The 21,612-nt window shown below is 41.9% G+C and overlaps 1 protein-coding gene across 1 annotated transcript in view; it reads left to right on the top strand.

Annotated features, from left to right (window-relative positions):
• Positions 1-6,906: 6,906 nt before the first annotated feature.
• The window catches only part of LOC137064241 (NXPE family member 3-like), a 33,090-nt gene continuing 18,384 nt past the window's right edge, over positions 6,907-21,612 (top strand). Inside the window, exons 1-2 of the mRNA XM_067435609.1 lie at positions 6,907-7,036; positions 7,976-8,040. Coding sequence (XP_067291710.1) covers positions 7,006-7,036; positions 7,976-8,040 — 96 coding nt within the window. The 5' untranslated portion in view covers positions 6,907-7,005. The remainder of the gene's footprint in view (positions 7,037-7,975; positions 8,041-21,612) is intronic.

The following is a 21,612-nucleotide window of genomic DNA, read 5'->3' as shown; positions in this document are numbered from 1 at the left end:
GACAATCTACTGAACCTACTGGTAACTTGTTTGCCACGTAGCAATAAAAAATATACTAAAAACCTTGATTATTCTGGTTAGTCACATTGTACTGCTATTATTTTGAACAAGACTGTACATCTGATTTCATCTTATATTCATGTAAGATGTAGCCGACTGTGTTTACTATGATGGGTTACTCGCTATTTTTGGCATACCTTTATGTCCGTTCAAGCACAAGACGCATTCTCCGTATTCACGCTATTGATGAAGCGCCACATGCCGCGCCACACGTATCGCGTTCTCATGTTCAAGGTGGCAATGCAAAACAGTGAATCTAGTCAACATAACATACAGGTCGAACAAAGTTCCCTTCAAGAATGGAAAAAGTGACGTCGATGTTTTTTGCTGTAAGAACTGCACAAATGGAAAAAAGCGCAATGGCTAAATTAGCTATATCTCTCCATAAACATCGACTTTGACAGAAAGAAAAATACTGAAAAATGTCTCCTACGCTCCAGCCTAGGGTGAAGTCATTACACATTAAAAACGTTTTGAGACAAATTGCCGTTTAATGGAGAACCATGTGAATGGCGTGACAGGATTTTGAATAACTCTGCGCTTGTGCGTGACCCTGTCACATGCCTGTCCTGTCTTGTGTGCACTTGTGGGTTTGTTATGTTGAGCATGTGTCATTGTCAGATCCCTCCCCCTTGTCATCTGATTAGTGTTATTGGTTAATTTGCCCCACCTGTTCTCCCTCATTATCTGCCTTGTTGGTTCCCTTTATAATCTCCTTGTGTTTGTCAGTCTGGGTTGGATCCTTGTGTAATGTCTGCGTCTTCCGTCCTCCCCGTGATTCTGTTGGTTTGTTTAAGTTTGTATTTATATTATTCTATTATGTGTTTTTCCCCCTCGTGGGTTTTGTTTTGAGTTTATGTTTTATTTTATAATAAATTATCATTTTCTGCACTTGAGTCCTCGCACCCTTTTCCCTTGTTTGTGACGTGACAGAAGGATCCAACCAATATGAGGACTCAGCGGAGAAAGAGGTCACCGCAATCCCCTCCCTCTGCTATCTCCTGTCCCCTCTGGGACCGTATAGTCCAGTTTAGCTCCCTTAGAGCTATGCGGCAACAAGGAACTGATCTGAGGGAATTTGCACAGGAGTTTAAGAGGGCTGCAGAGGGACTGGGATACAGAGATGAAACTCTTAAGGAGCTCTTCAATTATGCCCTCGACAAACCATTCGATTGGACTGTAATGAGGGCACTGGAGGGGGCAACATTCGAGGTGACTGTGGATTATTTCATTGGACAGCGGAGGAGGGCCCCTCTCCGGAGTCCGGTGGTACCTATGGATCCACTTCCGGTGGACCCTGTGCCGGTGGTCCCGGTGCCGGTGGATCGTGTTTCGGTGGTCCCAATGCCGATGGACCCAGTTCTGGTGGTCTTGAAACGGAGGAGGAGAAGGAAGGCTCCCTCCGTGCCTGTTCCAGTGGTCCCAGTTCAGGTGGATTATGTTCCGGTGGTCCCTGTGCCGGTGGATCGTGCTCTGGTAGTCCCTGTGCCGGTGGATCGTGCTCCGGTGGTCCCTGTGCCGGTGGATCGTGTTCCGGTGGTCCCTGTGCCGGTGGATCGTGTTCCGGTGGTCCCTGTGCCGGTGGATCGTGTTCCGGTGGTCCCTGTGCCGGTGGATCATGTTCCGGTGGTCCCTGTGCCGGTGGACTCCGTTCCGGTGGTCCCGAGTCCGGAAACGGCCTGGAGGGCTGTGATGGGATGCTTTGTGGTGGCAGTCCTGCATGCGTGGAAGGAGCACAGGGCTTTATCCGAAGCCCCGGAGGCAGTTCCGGTGGTCCCAGTTCCGGCGGATCGTGTGCCGGTGGTCTCAGTTCCGGCGGATCGTGTTCCGGTGGTCCCTGTGCCGGTGGATCGTGTTCCGGTGGTCCCTGTGCCGGTGGATCGTGTTCCGGTGGTCCCTGTGCCGGTGGATCGTGTTCCGGTGGTCCCAGTTCCGGCAGATCATGTTCCGGTGGTCCCAATGCCAGCAGATCGTATTCCGGTGGTCCCAGTGCCGGTGGATACTGCTGGACTGGAGAAGTTTCCCCAACACCCTGCCTGCACCGCTGAGGCGCCCTGCTCTCCCTGCGCCCCTGAGGCGCCCTGCTCTCCCTGCGCCGCTGAGGCGTCCTGCTCTCCGTGCGCCGCTGAGGCGTCCTGCTCTCCGTGCGCCGCTGAGGCGTCCTGCTCTCCGTGCGCCGCTGAGGCGTCCTGCTCTCCGTGCGCCGCTGAGGCGTCCTGCTCTCCGTGCGCCGCTGAGGCGTCCTGCTCTCCGTGCGCCGCTGAGGCGTCCTGCTCTCCGTGCGCCGCTGAGGCGTCCTGCTCTCCGTGCGCCGCTGAGGCGTCCTGCTCTCCGTGCGCCGCTGAGGCGTCCTGCTCTCCGTGCGCCGCTGAGGCGTCCTGCTCTCCGTGCGCCGCTGAGGCGTCCTGCTCTCCGTGCGCCGCTGAGGCGTCCTGCTCTCCGTGCGCCGCTGAGGCGTCCTGCTCTCCGTGCGCCGCTGAGGCGTCCTGCTCTCCGTGCGCCGCTGAGGCGTCCTGCTCTCACCGCTCCTCCCTGGCGCCCCCTGCACTCACCGCGCCACCCAGGAGTCCTGCTCTCACCGCGCCGCCCTGGCCGCCTGAACTCGGTGGGCCTCCCGACCTCGGCGGGCCGTCCTGGCCATTCGAACTTTGTGTGCCACCGTGGCCTCTTGAACTTTTTGTTTTCCTTGTCCCTCCCTTGTTTACCCCTCCCTTGTCTGTTTCTTCCTGGTCTGTCCCTCCCGTGCCCCCCTGGTCAGTCCCTCCCGTGCCCCCCTGGTCTGTCCCTCCCGTGCCGCCCTGGTCTGTCCCGCCCGTCCCTAGTGGAGCGTCTGGTAGCCGCTCCTTAAGGAGGGGGTAATGTCACATGCCTGTCCTGTCTTGTGTGCACTTGTGGGTTTGTTATGTTGAGCATGTGTCATTGTCAGATCCCTCCCCCTTGTCATCTGATTAGTGTTATTGGTTAATTTGCCCCACCTGTTCTCCCTCATTATCTGCCTTGTTGGTTCCCTTTATAATCTCCTTGTGTTTGTCAGTCTGGGTTGGATCCTTGTGTAATGTCTGCGTCTTCCGTCCTCCCCGTGATTCTGTTGTTTTGTTTAAGTTTGTATTTATATTATTCTATTATGTGTTTTTCCCCCTCGTGGGTTTTGTTTTGAGTTTATGTTTTATTTTATAATAAATTATCATTTTCTGCACTTGAGTCCTCGCACCCTTTTCCCTTGTTTGTGACGTGACAGACCCCCATCTGTTTGGTAGCAACTAATGTTAATATTCTCATATTATTCAACGTTAAAATGAACAATGTGCAGCGCCGCTGCATGTCAACATAGATGCTTTTTTCTAGGTGAAATGGAAAGGGCAAACTAAATTTTGGGGTGGCACCCAGGGTGGCCAGTCAGGTGTCAGGGGTGTCCAGTGCCACCCTGGACACCCCTCTGGCATCGCCACTGTCTCCAACCCAGAATAAAACCTGCTTCAGAGCACGTCGTTAGCCGTGTAGTGTAAGTTACCATGGTGATGAACACTGATAAAAACCAATCCACCTTCTTGAGCCCAAAAAACCAGAGTTTGCTCAAACTAATCTCAGCTTTGTGCAACAGGCTACAGTGCGCATGCAAATCATCTCTAACAAAGTTTAGACATTATGTAAATAAGAGATTCATTGTGTAGTCAGTTTCACTAATTAAACTTGAACTTTGTAAGATCATGTTCATTGAATAAGGAACAGCTTTCAGTGATTTATAAAGGGAGAGGTCATTGTGCACAGTCACAATGCAGAGACTGACAGTGATAAATATTTATGTCAAAATCAGGGTCATATAAATGTCAAGAAAACACAATGTTCACGGCTGCATGTCAATATCAATGGATCATTGAATTTTTGGTTAGTTGTAAGGAACACTCAAATCCAACCTTTAGTTTAAACAGCAAATTGTTTTACTCATGTTTTCCTCTATTAAATCCATTCATGCAGCAGCACTTCTGCCACTCAGTTTTGGGCAAGGGGGCGTGTTCCGGTGGGAAAGTGACGCCAATGCATACCCTCAATTCTGTGTACCATTCAAACCCCTTTTCCACCAGAATGACCCGGGTGCTAGTTCAGAGCTAGTGCCAGTTCTGAGTTGGTTCGACTGAGCCTTCTAAGAACCGGTTTGTCTTTCCACAGGTTAGAGAGCCACCACAGAGCCAGGTCTTCTGTCACTGTATAGGTCTCATCTTTCTCAGTACCGGTAGCAAGGTAGCGGGAAATTCAAACAAACAGGCTTGTTCGAGATGCAACGGTGCTGCGCAGAACGATCCACGTATGATATCAAAATACAGCATGAGCGATTCAAAAGCATAAGGAGTCATATGCTCTCGCTGTACTTTGATGTCATACGGCGATCGGGCTGCACAGCGCCAATGCATCTCGAACAAGCCTTCCATCAACAATGGCGAACATCACATTACTATTGATGATCATGGCTTTATGATCCTACATCAGCATCAAAACACAGTGAATCGAACGCATGCATGCAGCTCACCGTGAGTTGTATGTACGGAGATTAGTCGAGCAGCTATTAGCTCAATTAGCTGCTATTTCAAAAATGGCAGATCTCAAGTTTGTGTTCATCTTGTTGGTCACGGTAAACCAGCCCCCAGCAATGTTTTTTGCAAATTGTAAATTGCTTCTAGCCCAGCTAGGTTTTGGTGCTACTTAGGAAGCACTTTTCCTGGTTCGGGGCTGGTGCTTTGGGTGTGGAAAGACAAAGAACTGAAACTAGGCTCTGGGTCTGAACCAGCACACTGGGAAAAAAGTGTGCGGGATTTACATGATTTAATTGTGTACATCAGTCCCACATGAATCAATTAAGTTAAGAAAAACATTCGTTTTTCCGTAAATTTGTTCGTGTAACTCCAACATCATGGAATAAGTACAATTTAAGTGACTCAAGTAGTTTCAAAGTGAATGTTATATGACTCCCTGACATGATTCAAACATTCAACATCATATATTCATTCATCCACTTCAGTTTAATATATTTTAATGTTACACATCTGAATTATAACACTGCACTAGTTGGTTGACAAACTGCTAGCTAGAAATAACACACATTAGCAACCTTAAAGCTACACTGTGTAACTTTTTTAGTTTATTCTTAGCTAAAAATACTTAGTTCTTTAAAAAATATGTGCTCATTAATGCATATTTACTTCTTTCAAGTAATAAAGTATTCTCGTAAGTTCATAATATGCCATTGAAAATACATACGGGTGAGGGGTTCGAATGCTGGTCGCCATGTTGCTCCTCCATCTTGAAAGTACATTAGCCAAAGAGGGACATACCAATAAATTCAAGCTTCGCCTTTCGCATTTTAACACTCAACGGCACCGTGTCGAATGTGTAGAGGGGGATTGCCATGTTAATCTTGGACTAAATCGGCCACCGTAGAAGTTAAAACAAAATCAGAATTAAGAGGAACAGAAACTATTATTCACTGGATGGTCATATACCTTTTCACCGCTAGATGGGGGAAAATATCACACAGTGTAGCTTTGATACGCTAAGCATTAAAAAGTCTTTGAGCAAAGCTATTTTGGCATTAGCTGTAACAATCCACAGCAACAGCAAATGCTGCACTCTTCTCCCCGATGGTAACGCACAATAATTTAAATTAGTCTAATAATTCCAACATAACTGAATATTAAACACTATAAAACACAATCATGTCTCCCCCTTTCAAATTCCTCTCAAAAATACATAAAATAACACTTTTACATATAAAATAACAACATTTACTCTCTCTTGATTTAACAATATGCAAAGCATGCTGGGAACTAACAAGCCCCGCCCAGTTTCAGTTAATGCAACACAAATCATTCATGTAACACAACACAAATTGATTAAGTTTGACTTCAATTTTACTTATATATAAGTAGATTGAACAGAATCAAATTAAGTTAGGACAAAATGTACAGCAATTGTGTTGCTTTGGCTCATTTAAATTAAGCAATTTAACAAGCAGTAAAAAATAATTTTAATCAGTATGCTGCCTAAATGGAAAAGGGGTATCGGTAACTTCTGCTAATTAAATTTGTAGCGCATGTTTGATTGCATGTTTGAAATGTTTTGCATGTGCTACTGCTCTCGTGCGCTAGTTCAGTCACAATACAGCAGACGACATAAAGCAAACATTAACCAATAAAGCAAAAAATGACTGAGGGAAAACGTATCACAGTTTCAAATGATGCAGTAAAAGCTGCATTCTGCAAAATTTATTATCAACTGTTGATGCCGTTCTCTTCCTTCATAACTCGTACTGAGAAGGATATGTTTGTGTAAACGGCTGGCGGTGGCTCCTCCGGTTGAGGGGAGCCGGCAGTGAATATCACATTCCCTCCTCCCCATCATGGCGGATGGCAGCAGGCTCCGGCCCACGGCAAACGCCGGTGACGACTCCGCTCCTTCTCGCTCGCCACAGTAGTTATTAAATGTATTTTGTGCCAAAGCTGTGATGAATGATCTACAGTTTAGCCCATGATTGGAGTTTTAAAAAAGTGACCCAAGTATTTGAGAAACTGGTCAGAGAGAGAGAGAGAGAGAGAGAGAGAGAGAGAGAGAGAGAGAGAGAGAGAGAGAGAGAGAGAGAGAGAGAGAGAGAGAGAGAGAGAGAGAGAGAGAGAGAGAGAGCCTGTAAATATCTGCATCAAATTTGTTTTTATTACATATTGAGGTCAGGTTTTAAAAGAATGATTAGCGGTGTTACAAGGGTGATCAGTCTTGTTGTTTTAAATGTAACTGTTGAAAAACTGAAAACATGTAACAAAAAATTAATTGTCAATGTATCAATGTACACACAGCCGGTTTGGCATTCTGGAAGCCCCACCCTCAGAACAACGCTGCAAGTTTCACCATGATACTTGTTACTGTGCAGTATCTTATAGGAAGCCATTGGATGTGACCATGTTCATTCCACCCACAGCTAATTCTAAAGGTAAATAGTAGTTTATAGGGAGCTTATTATGAATATACATATTATTAGATTATAAATCAAAATACTGTTGTTGTTTTTGTTACTTTTTACTAAATGTGTACTTGTTCAACTATCTTTGTGAGGACCAGTTTAATCAGCAGAGTGAGGACAAAGTGAGTAAAGTTAGGACATTCTGGCTGGTCCTCATTTTCTGAAACCCCTTTAAAGGCCTGTTCAAGACTTGGTTTTAGAGATAAAGTTTAAATTAGGTTAAAATAAATAGTTCACCCAAAAATGAAAATAATTCATGAAAATAATTTAAGCCACTTTAAGCCATCCAAGGTGTATATGAAATTCTTCTTTCAGACGAATACAGTTGGTGTTATATTAAAAAAAAAAAAAAAAAAACGTCCTGGCTAATCCAAGCTTTATAATGGCAGTGAATGGGAGCCCAAAATTTGGTTAACCTTGATTAGGCCTTGATTAACCCCCTGGAGCCGTGCAGATTATATAATGGATGGATGCACATTTTTGGGCTTTAAATTTTGGGCTGACATTCTGCCAATATTATGCTTGGAAAAGCATGCCAGGACATGTTTTAATATAATTCAGATTGTGTTCATCAGAAAGAAGAAAGTCATATACACATAGGATGGCCTGAGGATGAGTAAATCATTATTTTTATTTTTGGGTGAACTATCCCTTTAAGGGTATGTTTAGTGTAAGGGTTTGGGTTAGGCATCTAGTCAAAATGGGTACGGTAAGGGTAAGGAGCTAGATATTGCGTAATCAATTAATACACAGCAATTCAATTTCGCCAACTGAAAAGTTTTGATGTGAGCAGTCACTAGAAAATGTTCAATTGGAGACCTGAATTTTTTTTTACAGTGTAGATGTAAGAGAATGTGTATATTTTAGTTCACATTTGCAAATTTTCACTCATTAAAGTGTTCTTATTAGTTCACAGAACAACACATCGTTGCATTTGCTTTTTGCTGATATGTCTTTGGACATCCATCTGTATGGTAAGTGTATGTAAAACATTAAATCATACATAATACTAAATTATATGTCATGTTTATACCATTTTATGCGTGTGTGTGTGTATATATATACAGTCTTGTTCAAAATAATAGCAGTACAATGTGACTAACCAGAATAATCAAGGTTTTTAGTATATTTTTTATTGCTACGTGGCAAACAAGTTACCAGTAGGTTCAGTAGATTGTCAGAAAACAAACAAGACCCAGCATTCATGATATGCACGCTCTTAAGGCTGTGCAATTGGGCAATTAGTTGAAAGGGGTGTGTTCAAAAAAATAGCAGTGTCTACCTTTGACTGTACAAACTCAAAACTATTTTGTACAAACATTTTTTTTTCTGGGATTTAGCAATCCTGTGAATCACTAAACTAATATTTAGTTGTATGACCACAGTTTTTTAAAACTGCTTGACATCTGTGTGGCATGGAGTCAACCAACTTGTGGCACCTCTCAGCTGTTATTCCACTCCATGATTCTTTAACAACATTCCACAATTCATTCACATTTCTTGGTTTTGCTTCAGAAACAGCATTTTTGATATCACCCCACAAGTTCTCAATTGGATTAAGGTCTGGAGATTGGGCTGGCCACTCCATAACATTAATTTTGTTGGTTTGGAACCAAGACTTTGCCCGTTTACTAGTGTGTTTTGGGTCATTGTCTTGTTGAAACAACCGTTTCAAGGGCATGTCCTCTTCAGCATAGGGCAACATGACCTCTTCAAGTATTTTAACATATGCAAACTGATCCATGATCCCTGGTATGTGATAAATAGGCCCAACACCATAGTAGGAGAAACATGCCCATATCATGATGCTTGCACCTCCATGCTTCACTGTCTTCACTGTGTACTGTGGCTTGAATTCAGAGTTTGGGGGTCGTCTCACAAACTGCCTGTGGCCCTTGGACCCAAAAAGAACAATTTTACTCTCATCAGTCCACAAAATGTTCCTCCATTTCTCTTTAGGCCAGTTGATGTGTTCTTTGGCAAATTGTAACCTCTTCTGCACATGCCTTTTTTTTAACAGAGGGACTTTGCGGGGGATTCTTGAAAATAGATTAGCTTCACACAGACGTCTTCTAACTGTCACAGTACTTACAGGTAACTCCAGACTGTCTTTGATCATCCTGGAGGTGATCATTGGCTGAGCCTTTGCCATTCTGGTTATTCTTCCATCCATTTTGATGGTTATCTTCCGTTTTCTTCCACGTCTCTCTGGTTTTGCTCTCCATTTTAAGGCATTGGAGATCATTTTAGCTGAACAGCCTATCATTTTTTGCACCTCCTTATAGGTTTTCCCCTCTCTAATCAACTTTTTAATCAAAGTACGCTGTTCTTCTGAACAATGTCTTGAACGACCCATTTTCCTCAGCTTTCAAATGCATGTTCAACAAGTGTTGGCTTCATCCTTAAATAGGGGCCACCTGATTCACACCTGTTTCTTCACAAAATTGATGACCTCAGTGATTGAATGCCACACTGCTATTTTTTTGAACACACCCCTTTCAACTAATTGCCCAATTGCACAGCCTTAAGAGCGTGCATATCATGAATGCTGGGTCTTGTTTGTTTTCTGACAATCTACTGAACCTACTGGTAACTTGTTTGCCACGTAGCAATAAAAAATATACTAAAAACCTTGATTATTCTGGTTAGTCACATTGTACTGCTATTATTTTGAACAAGACTGTATATATATATATATATATATATATATAATACACACACACATATATACAGGGCCGTACCCAGGATTTTCTAAATACCGAGGTCCAAATATGAATTTTGGAGGGTTTGAAAAAAAAAACATTTCCCTCCATTACATATGCATTTTAAGACCTAAGAAAATCAAAGAGTCAGCTAACTGTAGCTTTAAAACCATGTCAGTGTGCAGTATAAATTATTTTAAGAAGACAACAGATTTTTATAAATGGGAATCTGGTTAAATGTTGCAAAAATATTAGACTCCAAATTGTTGAAAATCTGTTTTGTTGTTAAATTGAGCCAAAGACGACATATGTGTGACTCCGTCTTTGAAAACCTAGCTAAAGTACATTTTTGTGATTTACATTATGTAAAGAACATTATTTGAACATATAACCTTGATATATTTAATGTTGAATGAGTAAGATCATGTCTCATTGCCATCATCTTCTCTCTTTCTTTTTCCCCAGTCTCCTTCTCTTGCCCTGTATCTTTTCTCTTTTCAAAGCTGAGCTTTGTTTGAAGCAGTCTTTTCATTTTCGTCTGTATCGGTAAAAACAAAGTTGTAAATGTAAATTTACTGAAGGCTTCCAAGAAAACCAGGTCAAGGAAACGTTATTAGTTTGCATCCCTGATTATTAAGCGCTCTCGCAGTGTTGTGAAGTCAAACATCAGTCGTTGTTCGAAGCGCCGGTTGGTGGTTGTGGCATTTGTCCCGCCTCTCCTCCACTGTGATTGGACATTGATGTTCACCCAAAGTTGAACTGTGGACGCTCAATGCATAAAAATGGACAAAACCTGCCAGCTATTGGCTATTGAAAAGTGCGGCGCATCCATTGGAAACAATTGAAAACATACGCCGGACGAGGCGAGGACACCTGTTTGTACACGCCGCCTGAATAGTTTATTATTTTGCAACTTCTATTATGTACACCTCTGAGAATTACCGAGGTCCGGACCTCGGGGACCTCAATGGTGAGTACGGCCCTGCATTTATACACACACACACCTAAAGGAATATTAGGAACACCATACTAATACTGTGTTTGACCCCCCTTCGCCTTCAGAACTGCCTTAATTCTACGTGGCATTGATTCAACAAGGTGCTGAAAGCATTCTTTAGAAATGTTGGACCATATTCATAGGATAGCGTCTTGCAGTTGATGGAGATTTGTGGGATGCACATCCAGGGCACCATGCTCCCGTTCCACCACAAAAAAAATGAGACAATGGCCCCCACAGTCACCAGATCTCAACCCAAAGATGCTCTATTGGTTTGAAATCTGGTGACTGTGGGGGCCATTTTAGTACAGTGAACTCATTGCCATGTTCAAGAAACCAATTTGAAATGATTCAAGCTTTCATCCCCCACACCATTACAACACCACCACCAGCCTGCACAGTGGTAACAAGGCATGATGGATCCATGTTCTGATTCTGTTTACGACAAATTCTGACTCTGCCATCTGAATGTCTCAACAGAAATCGAGACTCATCAGGCCAGGCAACATTTTTCCAGTCTTCAACTGTCCAATTTTGTTGAGCTTGTGTAGCCTCTTTTTCTATTGGTAGTGGAGATGAGTGGTCCCCGGTGGGGTCTTCTGCTGTTGTAGCCCATCCAGGGCACAAATCCTGCTGTTGTAGCCAGCAGCCATATCACCCTGTAGTCCAAGACTGGTTTCCCACTAAAGCTAAGCAGGGCTGAGCCTGGTCAGTACCTGGATGGGAGAACAACTGGGAAAACTAGGTTTCTGCTGGTGGAGGTGTTAGTGAGGCCAGCAGGGGGTGCTCACCCTGTGGTCTTTGTGGGTCCTAACACCCCAGTATAGTGATGGGGACACTGTACTGTCAAAGAGCACCGTCTTTTGGATGAAACGTTATACCGAGGTCCCAACTCTGTGTGGTCGTTAAAAATCCCAGGATGTCCTTCAATAAAGAGTAGGGGTGTAACCCCGGTATCCTGGCCAAATTTGCCCACTTGGCCCCTGTCCATCATGGCCTCCTAATAACCCCCATATCCTGATTGGCTTAATCACTCTGTCTCCTCTCCACCAATCAGCTGGTGTGTGGTGAGCGTTCTGGCGCAATATGGCTGCCGTCGCAACATCCAGGTGGATGCTGCACATTGGTGGTGGTTGAGGAGATTCCCCCTTCTACGTAAAGCACTTTGAGTGCCTAGAAAAGTGTTATATAAATGTAATGAATTATTATATTATTATTATTATTATTATTATTATTATTATTATTATTATTATTTATTATTATTATTATTATTATCCGCCTCAAGGTTTTGTGTGTTGTGGCTTCACAAATGCTTTGCTCCGTACCTCGGGTGTAACTAGTGGTTGTTTCAGTCAAAGTTGCTCTTCTATCAGCTTTAATCAGTTGGCCCATTCTCCTCTGACCTCCAGCATCAACAAGGCATTTTCGCCCACAGGACTGCCGCATACTGGATGTTTTTCCCTTTTCACACCATTCTTTGGAAATCCTAGAAATGGTTGTGTGTGAAAATCCCAGTAATTAAGAGATTGTGAAATACTCAGACCGGCCCGTCTGGGACCAACAACCATGCCACGCTCAAAATTGCTTAAATCACCTTTCTTTCCCATTCTGACATTCAGTTTGGAGTTCAGGAGATTGTCTTGACCAGGACCACACCCCTAAATGCATTGAAGCAAATGCCATGGGATTGGTTGATTAGATAATTGCATTAATGAGAAATTGAACAGGTGTTCCTAATAATCCTGTAAGCATGTGCGTGTGCGTGTGCAAGCAAATGAAGCTTTACTAAGGGTAATGCACAGAACTGGCATAGGGTCAAAACCACATGGCAAAAAATCCAGATAGCAGAGTCCAGAGAGTCCAAAACACAAGCAAGCAAGGATAATCAGAGAGACAGTCAGAGCCTGGTAAACAAGAGAGCCAACCATTAACAAGCACACAACTCAAACAAGACTTCACGGAGAGTGAATGAACACACAGGACTTGTATAAGCAAGTTAATCACTCACAGGTTGTAGTAATTAGACCATAATGAGTCCAGGCAATGGGCTATGGAAAATGCAGTTCATGATGAGATGAGGGAGACAGGAGGAGTGTCCTCTGGTGGTGATCATGGGCACTACACCTGGTGGATGTAACATTTGTTTTCACAATGAATTCAAGACAACTTTTAATTGGCATCTTCTTCAGTTTAATACGTTTGTCTATTATTTAGTCCAATTGATCCTGTATCTTCATCATACCTTTCTGATCACACACTATAGATATTATTATTAAATATTCTATTAAATTCTCTATTAAATTCTTTATATATTTTATGTCAATTACATAAGATGGGTGTAGCCTGTATACAACAAGGCTGGTTTGAAATGTGTTTTGCATTATTTTCTAATTAATTAAATTATTAAAATGTTTTGTTCTGATGACAAACCAAATGTTACATTATTTTATTACATTTCACACACACTACATATATATATATATATATATATATATATATATATATATATATATATATATATATCACACACACACACACACACACACACACACACACAGTGTGGCAGTCAGCCACCAGTTGTGCAAGTTCTCCCACTTAAAAAGATGAGAGGCCTGTAATTTTCATCATAGGTACACTTCAACTATGAGAGACAGAATGAGAAGGGGAAAAAAATCAAGAAAAAACATCACATGATTTTTTAAAGATTTTATTTACAAATTATGGTGGACAATAAGTATTTCGTCAAAAATAAAAGTATCTCAATATTTTTTTATATACCCTTTGTTGGCATCGAAGGAGGTCAAACATTTTCTGTAAGTCTTCACAATGTTTTACACACTGTTGCTGGTAGTTTGGCCCATTCCTCCATGCAGATCTCCTCTAGAGCAGTGATGTTTTGGGGCTGTCGCTGGGCAATATGGATTTTCAACTCCCTCCAAAGATGGGGTTGAGATCTGAAGACTGGCTAGGCCACTCCCAGGTAGGGTTGCATCAGTCATTCGTAAGTTCTTTCTTAAATTTGAAAGTAAAGTCCACACTAGAGGCTTAGTAACTTCTAGCTAGTTTGTACCTAACTCTGTCCTTTTTCGGTTGCACCATTTGATGTTATGGCAGAATGTAGCTAGTAGGTCGTAAGCTCTCCATGAAGTAATGCGTAGTCGCATATGACGTTTACTCTCAATGATCCAATAGCAGCCTTAAAATACATGAGCAGAAGTTGTGTTGAAATGCCCTGAATTTCAGTTTATCCTTCATTTTTATAACTTATTTTGCTTCGTAACCAATGGTAAAAATAATTTTCCATTAAGTACAGTACTTAACTGTAAATAACTTAAGTGCTTTTATAGCTATATAAATAACATTCAGAAGCATTCAGTATATGAAATAACATTAATAAGGATCAATAAACAAATACTGGAAAAAAAAGAAAAGAAATTACATTTATTGATTATGACTGATTTTATTTGACATCATGACATGTACAACACGGAGCAATGGGACAGGTGAAACGGATCTCACAAAAATGCATATAAATAGTACCAGTTTGCAATCTCGTGGAATGTATACGCCAAAATGAGTTTTGGCGTGCTTAGGGTACACGGTTTTTCGCGTGCATATGATACGCACTTTATGGCGTATTATACATACGAAAACCCCACCCCACCACCCTAAACCTACCCAAGAGCGTGTCATGCACGCCATAAAGTGTGTCTCATATGCACGCGAAAAACCGCGTACCATACGCACACCAAAACTCATTTTGGCGTATACATTTCACGAGATTGCAAACTCGTACTATTTATACGCATGACCATGAGATCGTGTTGGACAGATGCATGCAGTGGCGCGTTGTTTTGCACAGGTTTATGTTAAAGAGTATGTAACAAAGAAATCTATTCACATAATGTTTTTTCTCTTAAAATATAAGTGTAAATATCAGCATTATCACATAGGTGTAAAGAATTAAAGTCTGTCATGTAAAACAACAGCTTATTATTATGTTCAGTCTGTCTACTATTCCAACCGTTACTCCTTATTCTGTAAATATTTAGTTTATACATAGATTTACACTTCAGCTACGTTTAATTGTGCAACGCAAAAAAATATTTTGTAGTGCATAATTTGTAACTTAGCCTAGTTTTTACAGAAATGGGTACTAAGTTGTTACTTGTGCACAGCCTGTGCAACCAGCCACAGGACCTTGAAATGCTTGTTACGAAGCCACTCCTTTGTTGCCCGTGCGGTGTGTTTGGGATCATTGTAATACTGAAAGACCCAGCCATGTTTTATCTTCAATGCCTTGCTGATGGAAGGAGTTTTATACTCACAATCTCACATTACATGGACCCATTTATTCAGTTTCGTTTGGAGTCTGACTGTTTGAGATTGTGGACAGGTGTCTTTTATACTGATAATGAGTTCAAACAGCTGCCGTTAATAAAGATAACGAGTGGAGGACAGAGGAGCATCTTAAAGAAGAAATTACAGTTCTGTGAAAGCCAGAAATCTTGCTTTTTTTGTAGGTGTTGTAGGTGACACAATACTTATTTTCCACTGTAATTTGCAAATAAATTCTTTAAAAATCAGACTTTTTTTTCCCCTCATTCTGTCTCTCATAGTTGAAGTGTCCTTATGATGTAAATTGCAGGCCTCTCTCATCTTTTTAAATGGGAGAACTTGAACAATTGGTTGCTGACTAAATACTTTTTCCCCCTACTGTATATCATGCATATATTTCCAAAAGTTTTGGGACGCCTGCCTTTGCATGCACATTAAAGGGTTAGTTCACCCAAAAATGAAATTTGTTATTAATGACTCTTCTCTAATGTCGTTCCCCACCCGTAAGACCTCCAATCATCTTCAGACACAGATTAAGATATTTTAGATTTTAGTCCCAGAGCATATGCAGTCAATGCCCACTTTACTGTCCATGTCCAGAAAGGGAATAAAAACATCATCAAAGTAGTCCATATGTGACATCAGTTGGTTGATTAGAATCTCTTGAAGCATCAAAAATACATTTTGGTCCAAAAATATCAAATACTATGATTTTATTCAGCATTTTCTTCTCTTCCGTTCCTTCAAAAAGATTCAAACGGTTAATGAATCAGTGAATCGATCAATGATTCGAGTCACCATTGCGTCAAACCGCCAAACTGCTAAAATCACGGGACATTGGCGACCCGAAGCATTGATCGATTCACTGATTCATTAACCGTTTGAATCTTTTTGGAGGAACACGGAAGAGAAGACAATGCTCAATAAATTCATAGTATTTGATATTTTTTGACCAAAATGTATTTTTGATGCTTCAAGAGATTCTAATCAACCAACTGATGTCACATATGGACTACTTCGATTATGTTTTTATTAGCTTTCTGGACATGGACAGTATAGTGGGCATTGACTGCATATGCTCTGGAACTAAAATATAAAATATCTTAATCTGTGTTCCGAAGATGAATGTAGGTCTTACGGGTGTGGAACGACATTAGGGTGAGTCATTAATGACATCAATTTCATTTTTGGGTGAACTAGCCCTTTAACTTTAATGACATGCCATTCTTAATATGTTCGGTTTAATATGGAGTTGGCCCAGCCTTTACAGCTATAACAGCTTCCACTCTTCTGGGAACACTTCCCACAAGATTTAGGATTGTGTTTATGGGAATTTTTGTAACAATTCCTCTAGAAGCGCATTTGTGAGGTCAGCCTCACAGTCTCTGCTCTAATTCATCCCAAAGATGTTCAATCGGGTTGAGGTCAGAAACAGGACCGTCCCTGACCAATTTGCTGCCCTAGGCAAGATTTTACTTGGTGCCCCTTGTATCATAAATGCGCGCACACACACACACACACACACACACACACACACACACACACACACACACACACACACACACGTCTGGTTCACAATCTTTGTGGGGACTGTCCATAGACGTAATGATTTTTAAACTGTACAAACCATATTTTCTATCCCCCTACACTGCCCCTGCCCCTAAAACTACCCATCACAGGAAACATTCAGCATTTTTACTTTCTCAAACTCATCCAGTATGATTCATAAGCATTTTGAAAAGTGGGGACCGCTGGCTGGTTCCCACAATGTAGGTAATCTCAGGTTTTACTATCCTTATGGGGACATTTGGTCCCCACAATGTAATATAAACAAGGACACACATACACACACGCACACACACATATATACAACAATGTGTGTATGTATGGAGGTATATCCTCCACTAAACTATGGATGCTGATGTTTTTACCATGAATTAAACTTTTAAAGACATTTTTATATTTAGTGTGCATTTTATTTTTAGCTATTTTAGATAAACCTGTATATAAATATCATTACTAATTTCAGAAAATAAATTTTAAAAACGCCATATATCCCCTTAATTGCGCAACTGAGTAAAAACATTAGGCTTTTAAAATAAATTATATATAAACAATTGACATGATTTTTTACAGATTCTGATCATCCAGAACAGTTGCTTACATAAAGTTTAAATAACTGGAATTAATTAGCAAACATTCATATTTAGATTATGCATTTAGGCGACGGGACAACAAATTCCCATTTCCTGATCGCGCGTTCAATATCGGACACACTAAAGCACTCGCTTGGCAGGAGGAGATTGATGCGGTGGTCTGGGAAGAGTCTGGGGATTTGTTTAAGGTTTTTTTGGTAATATTTAGAATTAATATTAATAATAAAATAGTAGTAATAAAACCGGAAAAATCACTCACTTTGGCGCCCATATGGACGAGTGGTGCCCCTAGCATTTGCCTATTCCGCCTATGCCATGGGCTGGCCCTGGTCAGAACTGCTTGCTTTGTGCACTGGTGCGCACCACAGTCATGTTGGAGCAGGAAGGGGTATCCCCAAAATGTTTCTACAAAGTTTAGCATGAAAATGTCTTTTTCCTTTCACTAGAAACTAAGGGGCCAAACCCAACCCCTGAAAAACAAGCTCACATCATAATCTGGATGAACCGCTCGGCCATGGAAACCCATTCCATGGAGCTCTCTACACACTGTTCTTGAGCTAATCTGAAGGCCACATGAAGTTTGGAGGTCTGGCTATTGACTCTGCAGAAGGTTGGTGACTTTTGTGCACTGTGCACCTCAGCATGCGCTGACCCCAACGTGGGATTTTTTTTTTTTTGTGGCCAACCACTTGATGGCTGAGTTTCTGTTGTTCCCAATTGCTTTCACTTTGTTATAATACCACTAACAGTTGACCGTGGAATATTTAGTGGTGAGGATATTTTACGAATGTGAATCTCTTCTTGTTCTCGTGTGAATCTCAGATCCTGAGAGCAACCCATTCTTTCACAAATGTTTGTAGAAGCGAATGCATGCCTAGGCGCTTGATTGTATATGTCATGATACGTCATAAATGAGTCACATACTGTCACCCTGAAGCATATATGTAATGTTGGGGTCACGGGGCGGGGCTGAAGGCAGATAAAGGAAACATGGTTAAAACCTACATGAGGTCTCGTGTCTTCGTTATACATCACAACAAAACATGGTGTCAGAAGTAAAGTACTGAAGAAAATAAAGCAAGGATGGAAGGATTAAGGCCACCTGCAGGACTTGATTTACTGAACGGTAATTTGTCAGAGAACTGGCGGAGATTTCGGCAAAGATTTGAGCTGTATCTAGACGCAACGGGAAGCGCTAGCAAGACAGACAAGGTAAAGTCCTCTCTATTTCTTCATGTAGCCGGAGAAGAGGCGGTTGAAGTGTATAATACCTTCACGTTTGAAGAAGACAATGATAAACAAGACCTGTCGAAAATAATGGGGAAATTTGAAGAGTACTGCAACCCCAAGAAGAACATTACCTATGAGAGATACAAGTTTTTCACGTGTGTGCAAGGTGACATGCCGATTAGCCAATACATCACAGAACTAAAGCTAAAGGCGAAATCGTGCGAGTTTGGACTGTTGCAGGAATCTCTGATAAGAGATCGAGTTGTCTGTGGAATCACGTCAGATGCCATGAGAGAGAGACTTTTAAGAGAAGTTGACATTAGTCTCGAAAAAACTACTCAACTGTGTATCGCGTCAGAAATGACAAAAGCTCAGATGAAGCAAATGCATGACGAAGATCGCATAGCATGTGCCTCTGCACGTGAAAGCAAGCACGTTGATGCAGTGAAACATAAGCAGACACGCAAAAACGAGCAACGAAATAAACACAAACCGAACGAAAAAGACAAAACAGGCATTTTTACTTGCAAAAGATGTGGAACAGAGCATGCATCACGCAATTGCCCTGCATATGGCAAACAATGCAAGAACTGTGATAAAATGAATCACTTTGCTAAGATGTGTAAATCAAAAAAAGTGCATGCGGTGGATGATGATGTCACAGAACAGAGACCTAGTCTCTTCATCGGTGCAGTGCAAACGCAGACAGGGACAGATGAATGGACAGTTGACTTGAAACTGGAGCACAAACATGTAAAATTTAAACTTGATACTGGTGCGCAAGCCAATGTAATCCCGTACAGCCTGCTGCGAAGAATTGGAAAAAAGAACATACTTAGACCCACAAATGTGAAACTGTCAACTTACACCGGAGACAAGATACCTGTGAAAGGAAAGTGTAACTGGACAGTGAAATACAAAAAGAAAACTCATGTACTGGAATTTATTGTGGTGAAAACAGTTGCTAAACCAATATTAGGAATTAATGCATGCGAACAAATGGGGCTCATTCGGAGAGTCATGGAATTGAGCAAAAGCGAGAAAATGGATATCTTCACAGAGTATGCTGATGTGTTTGAGGGCATAGGTTGCCTGGAGGGCGAGCACACGATCCGAATAGATGAAAATGTGGTTCCCAAAGTTCATCCGCCTAGGAAAATTCCAGTGACCCTGAGAGAAAACCTGAAAACAGAATTGAACAGAATGGAAAAACTGAAAGTAATAGAAAGAATTGAAGAGCCCACTCAGTGGGTCAACCCCATAGTGATTGTAGAAAAGTCCAATGGGAAATTAAGGATATGTTTAGACCCCAGAGACCTCAACACAGCAGTGATGAGAGAACACTATCAGCTGCCAACAGTAGAAGAAATAACCAGTAGACTCTCAAAGGCCAAATACTTTACAGTGCTGGATGCAAGTTCAGGTTTTTGGCAACTTAAATTAGATGAAGCCAGCTCTCGCCTTTGTACATTCAACACTCCTTTTGGCCGCTTCAGATTCCTCCGTCTCCCATTTGGCGTTAACTCAGCTCCAGAAGTTTTCCACAGGACGGTGAAACAACTTTTTGAAGGAATTGAAGGCGTTGAGACGTACATTGATGATCTGCTGATCTGGGGAGAAACAAAAGCACAGCATGATAACAGACTGAAGCAAGTGCTGGAGAGGGCGAGGGTCAAGAACTTCAAGCTGAATAAGGAGAAATGCAAGATAGGCCTAGAGGAAATCAAATATCTCGGACACATCTTCGCACGGGATGGTTTGAAACCTGATGAGACTAAAATAGAGGCAGTCAGAAAAATGCCTACTCCTGAATGCAAAAAGGATGTGGAGAGATTCTTAGGTATGGTCACTTACCTCGCAAAGTTCATTCCAAACATGTCACAACACACTGAGCCATTGCGTATACTGACCAGAGATGACGTTGCCTGGCAGTGGGAGGAGGAACATCAGCGCGCATTTCACAAACTGAAGATAATGCTCACTGAGGCCCCCTTGCTCAGATACTATGATGTCAGTCTACCAGTAACACTTTCTGTCGATGCATCTAAAAGCGGACTGGGTGCTGTTTTACTTCAAGAAGACAAGCCAGTGGCTTACGCATCGCGTGCATTGACCGAAACAGAACAGCGCTACGCGCAAATAGAGAAGGAGATGTTGGCAATTGTGTTTGGAGTAGAACGTTTTCATCAATATGTTTATGGAAGAGAGGTAGATGTACAATCTGACCACAAACCGCTTGAAGCAATAATGAAAAAGCCACTGAGCAGCGCTCCAGCTAGAATACAGAGACTGCTGATGAGACTACAAAAATATCAAGTGAATGTGCAGTACAAGCCAGGTAAAGAGATGTATATAGCTGATGCATTATCCAGAGCGTCATTACCTGAGACCGGCTCTCCTGATCAAGAAATAGATGCTCAAGTGCATATGGTAATGTCCAACTTACCTGTGTCAAATGAGAAACTAGGTGAATTCATAAAGGAAACAAAAAATGATGTGATTCTAAAAAAACTCATAGAGACAGTGCTAAATGGATGGCCTGAAAGAAAGAATCAAGCAGCAAAAGAAATACAAGGATATTGGAACTTCAGAGAGGAAATATCAGTGATGGACGGAGTTTTGTTCAAAGGAGAACGGCTCATAGTTCCAGCATCAATGAGAGCAGAAATGCTAAAGAGAGTTCATGAAAGTCATCTAGGCATAGAAAGCTGCAGACGGAGAGCGAGAGATGTGCTTTTTTGGCCTGGAATGTCACAAAGCATAACAGAGATGGTAAACAACTGTGATGTATGCAGCACATACCAGAAACGGCAAACCAAAGAGCCATTACATCCACACAGCGTTCCTGAAAGACCCTGGCAGAAAATAGGAGTTGATTTGTTTACTTTTGACCAGCAGGGGTATCTACTCTTAGTGGATTATCACTCCAAATTCATCGAAGTAGAGTGGCTGAGGTCAGATACAAGAAGTACAACAGTCATTACCCATCTGAAGTCACAATTCGCCAGACATGGTATTCCTGAAACAATCATTTCAGACAATGGGCCACAGTTTAGCTCCCGTGAATTTCAAGCTTTTGCGAAAGAATGGGAATTCATGCACAAAACCTCAAGCCCCCATCAC

Source organism: Pseudorasbora parva, chromosome 24, assembly GCF_024679245.1.
Source record: "Pseudorasbora parva isolate DD20220531a chromosome 24, ASM2467924v1, whole genome shotgun sequence".
NCBI lineage: Eukaryota > Metazoa > Chordata > Actinopteri > Cypriniformes > Gobionidae > Pseudorasbora > Pseudorasbora parva.
This window is presented reverse-complemented; position numbering and strand designations above follow the sequence as displayed.